The following is a 4,548-nucleotide window of genomic DNA, read 5'->3' as shown; positions in this document are numbered from 1 at the left end:
GCCTATGAAGTCTGAAGATTTCTAAGGAAAGAAGGTAATGTTGCTACAAAGAGAAAATCCAAATAGGAAATAAAATGATGTATCTTTGGGAAAGAACCCAAAATGATGAATCCTGGCCCTAAAATAAGGAAAGGTTGTTGATTAAGCCAACTGAATGCCCCTATCAGCATTCCAAGACTATACTGGGTTTGGTAAGGAAAGTGACTAGAGGCCATGAGGTTGGTCCTTTATTATAGAATTGATGGAGGTAGAACAAGATACTTCCAGGTAATTTCAGAGTCACTCTAAGTTCAATAGCTCTACTTGTTAGAAGATCTCATACAATCCCAGTACTATAGTCGGAATTTCTTAGCATAACTGGAATATGTTCACTCAGGTCTCTGTTGTGGGAGCGTATAATGTGGTTGTACAGCGAGCCATTGTTAAAGGAAACCCTTCGTGAATGCAAATAAGAATTGGTATAGTGGCTAGCAAGGCACAAGGTGAAAATATCTGTTTGTTGGTACTACGGAATCAGAGTAGTAAGGTCCTAGCTGGGTTTAAGTATTGTCAAAGTCAGCATAATTCTCCAGAAACAAAGCCAAAGTACAATGGCATTTCATGTTCTGAGAGGCCTTGATGGTTGCTAGGGAATATGTGATTACTGATATTTCTCCAGGATATACATTTTGGGGACATACATCAGCAACAAGAAGCAGGGAACAGAGGGCTGGTAATTACCAGCAAACAGTGATCATCGCTGAATAGTTTTAACATTTTAGGGAGTTGTGCCTTTCTAGCATAACACTACTTTTGTTCAGAAGCATCAAGAATCTATACACAAAGCTGGTGTGTACCAAGAATGAAACATAAGCAATAAAACCCTGATTTCCTGAGTTTCATGCACAGATGGTTTTAATGTATGTGCCCCAGGATTTTTCAGATGAGATAGCGCAGGAAGTTGTTTGCCATTCATTGTTTTTTAAGATCCTCAATTAGATGAAGGACCTCAGAGGTGGTCCATAAAGGTAGAGCTCAATGGCAATGAGTAGTAACCCTAGATGGTGACTATATTGAGGCTTCTAGAGTCAGAAACTACTGCAGGGTGTGGCTGTCAGTCTTCAGTGGAGATTTATTTGGCCGGGTCCCTTGTCCAAGGCAGCAAGGACATGCTACAGACACAGTAATTATGAGACATCGTTCCCAACTCTCACTAAATACCTTTTGGAAATCCTTATCCTAGAGCATATTGACTTGGCTATAAGACATGCTGGAACCTCAAGTTGTTGGAGAAGAGAAGAGTAAGCTGGAATTGGTGGGCTTGGCTAAAAGAATATACCTGCCTGATGGGCTAGTTTGCAAAGAAAGGGACCAACAATTCCAAGCAGTGTTGAAATACCCATTCAATCTGGTTTGTAAATAGCCAGGAGATTCTGTTTGTTGGGAAAGCATGAGTCTTTAGATGGAAACAAAATGCATAGCTTTATGGGAGGGTGGCAAAGCTGAGGTTCCAGGAAGGTTGATTTATGCTGAAGGTAGATTCTAGTCCATAGGTGAAACATGGTCCAAGCTCTAGGAAGAGAATATTAGCAGAATAATGGAATGTCATTTGGACTTCAGTCAAAGGTCCTAAGCCAATAGGAAACTAAGATACAGACCAATAAAGGTGAAGGTAAAAGTCTTGAGCTCATTTCTAGGCACATGAGATTCAGGATTTTGGCCACAAACTCAACCCAGATGTCACCCATTGGTCAGGATAAGGTTCCCAATGTGCTTCCAGAGTTATTTTCATTGGCTTAGACTGGGCAAAGTTTTGCCTGCAGGTTTTTGGTACTCTTGGAGAATTAATCTCAACTGCAGAAAGTGCCTGTGAATTGTTTTCATCATTCTTGGGTTAGGTTTGGTGAGGGGTAATTTCCCAATGAACAAGATCTGATTGTTTAAATTCCCCAAAGCGTGTCAGTTCATAACTGCCTCTAAAGTGGTGTCACAGTTCCCCATCCATATTTTAAAAGTTAATGCAGGATATAAATCGGTAAGGCTGGGAGTGAGAGGGATATAAGTTTAAAAAGTGACTTTCCTGGTCTCCTCTTACTGGTGAGCTGTGTTATTTGTCGTTGCTGGAGCTCGAGAACGTTTGGCAAGGCAATCTCTTGTGAAGTGACCAGATTGGCTGCAGTAGAGGCACAACTGAGTTTCTTGCTGGCGGGCTCGTTTGGCTGGGGTGAGAGGCAGCTGGCCTTCTCGCAGTTGTATAGGCCCTTTCTTGGGTGGTGGATCTGTGGGGCTAAAGAGGGCTTGGTGCTGGATCAAGGAAGCCAACAATGGGAGCTGGGTCTCTGACTGTAGGAGCTCTGGCCTGTCACTGTGTTTCTTGTCCAACTGAATGCACTGAGTGATCAGGTCTGGTAGATTGTCCATCATATCAGTGACACTCTCTTCATCCTGGTTGAGATCATCTACTGCCTTTTCGAACTGCCCATTCTGACTGGTTTCATTACAGATCAGATTTTGAGCAAGGAGCTGGAAAGTAGTAGGGTCCTGTTGAGAGGAGTTGTCCCCTTTGTCAAACTTAGCATTCATCAGAAGGTTCATTTCCTGTTTTGTGGGTTTACCAAATGACTGCTGGAACTCAAGAATACAATTCTCATATTGCTTCAGTAAGGTACTCTTGTCAGGCCCAGATATGATTCCACAACTTTCTAACTGCTGAGATAGGTAATCAAAAAAGAGTTTGATCTGGGCATCATTTGCAGGATTAGAGATCTGGAGAGCTGTCAAGTAGGTAGTCACCTGAGTGAGGAACTCTGAGCGATTGGCAGGGTCACCATGAAACTGGGTGAGATGCTCGAGTGAGTTCGGTACAGGCATCACTGTGGTGGCCAGGGCAGGCATGACTTGGCCCCTTTTAGCAGTGTTCTCCGTGGTTGGATGCTGCATTTGAGGCCGCAGAATCAGATTCTCTCCCTGAAGAAAGGAAGGTTCTACCTGCAAGGTAGGTGGTGATTTTGTGCACTTCTCCATTATATCTCTTGGAATCAGGTGGGATTGAGTAGAATTGAGTACTAGTACTGGAAACCAGTGGAGACAGTGGATTTGCTCTGTGATCAGAGAGGCAGTGTCATGAGCAAGTAGCCAAAGTTGTTAGCTGTGAAGAAGACACTAGGAGATGCTAACAGCTGAATTGGAGAGATGCCAAAGAGTGTTGTCCGCCACTCAGTGTTGCCTCTTCTTCAAGGAAAAGGCCAATGTTCTGCATATTTGGAAGAAATAAATTACCTTAGAACACATAAAGGACTTGGGATTAAGAAGATATATACAACCATCACAGTACCTTTCTCTCCTCCCTCGTTTTCCTTGTAATATAAGGGCAATTTACCCTCTGACTTAACCTTTTCTCTAAAGCAAGTTTGGTCAACCTGTGGCTGGTGGGCCACATGCAGCCCAGGATGGCTTTGAATGCAGCCCAACACAAATTTGTAAACTTTCTTAAAACATTATGAGATTTTTTGTGATTTTTTTAAAAGCTCATCAGCTATCATTAGTGTTAGTGTATTTTATGTGTTGCCCAAGATAATTCTTCTTCTTCCAATGTGGCCCATAGAAGCCAAAAGATTGGACACCCCTGCTAAAGTATCTTTTTTCCATCAGAGAGTTAAAGAATTTGACAACCCAAAGTGATCTCAGGAGATTATCCAGGCCAAATTCATAATTTTTCAAATAAGAAAACAGAGATGCAGAGAGGTAAAGATGTTTTCCCAAGGTCACTCAGCTAGTTAATATCACAGCTGGCATGCTCATCAGGGCTATTGTCCAAATGGCACTTCCCCCAAGACCATAAATGTGCTCATTTGCATATACTGCTTGGACATGATGGTTCATGCACCTGGCTCCTCAAAATGTGATCTGGGAACAAGTGGCATTGGCACTACCAGAAAGGTTGTGAGAAATGCAGAATCTTGGGTCTCACCCCAGAACTACTAAATCATTTTTTCACACTTTAATAAAATTCTCAAGGTGACTAGAATGTGTGTTAAAGTTTGAGAAATGCTGCTGTAAAGAGCACTTAGTTTGAATTGGAATAATCATTGGTTGGACTTGACCGTTAGTGCCCCAAGCCTAGCCTGCATTGCTGTGGGGGATATGATTGCTGTGATGGCAGTTAATCCATGTTTTCTATCTTTCTAGTCCCTGTCTGAGGCCACAATTTCTTGCCATGGAAATGATTAAGATAGCACAGGCAAGACTAAGAGGTAAGGTTAAGAACCTAGCAAACAAGAACTCAATATTCTTAAAAGTAAAAAGATCAAAATGTTCAGCAGTCTTTCCAGCATTGATAACAAAAATAAAGCAACCAGTAAAAGTTAAAAACAACCCCAAACATATGGCATAGCAGTTGAACTATTCTAAACTTCAATTCCTCTCATTGCCCTTTCCTTGTGTAGCATACTATTTAAATATATTTAAATTGTCCACGGGTGGGAAAAAATGATGTATCATTGAATCTTTTTAAATGTAAGACTTGATTTCCCTAAGTTTTATTTGATGGTTCATTTTCTCTAGACCTAT

The 4,548-nt window shown here is 41.6% G+C and overlaps 1 protein-coding gene across 1 annotated transcript; it reads right to left on the bottom strand.

Moving 5' to 3' along the window:
* Nucleotides 1-509: 509 nt before the first annotated feature.
* RTL4 (retrotransposon Gag like 4) lies at nt 510-3,465 on the bottom strand. Its single transcript, XM_021932538.2, has one exon. The coding sequence runs from the start codon at nt 3,001-3,003 to the stop codon at nt 2,071-2,073; it is 933 nt and encodes a 310-aa protein (XP_021788230.2). The 5' UTR covers nt 3,004-3,465; the 3' UTR covers nt 510-2,070.
* Between the last annotated feature and the right edge of the window lie 1,083 nt (nt 3,466-4,548).

This window comes from Papio anubis, chromosome X (assembly GCF_008728515.1).
Source record: "Papio anubis isolate 15944 chromosome X, Panubis1.0, whole genome shotgun sequence".
Classification (NCBI taxonomy): domain Eukaryota; kingdom Metazoa; phylum Chordata; class Mammalia; order Primates; family Cercopithecidae; genus Papio; species Papio anubis.
The sequence above is the reverse complement of the archived record's forward strand: the minus strand, read 5'-3'. Positions and strand labels throughout refer to the sequence as shown.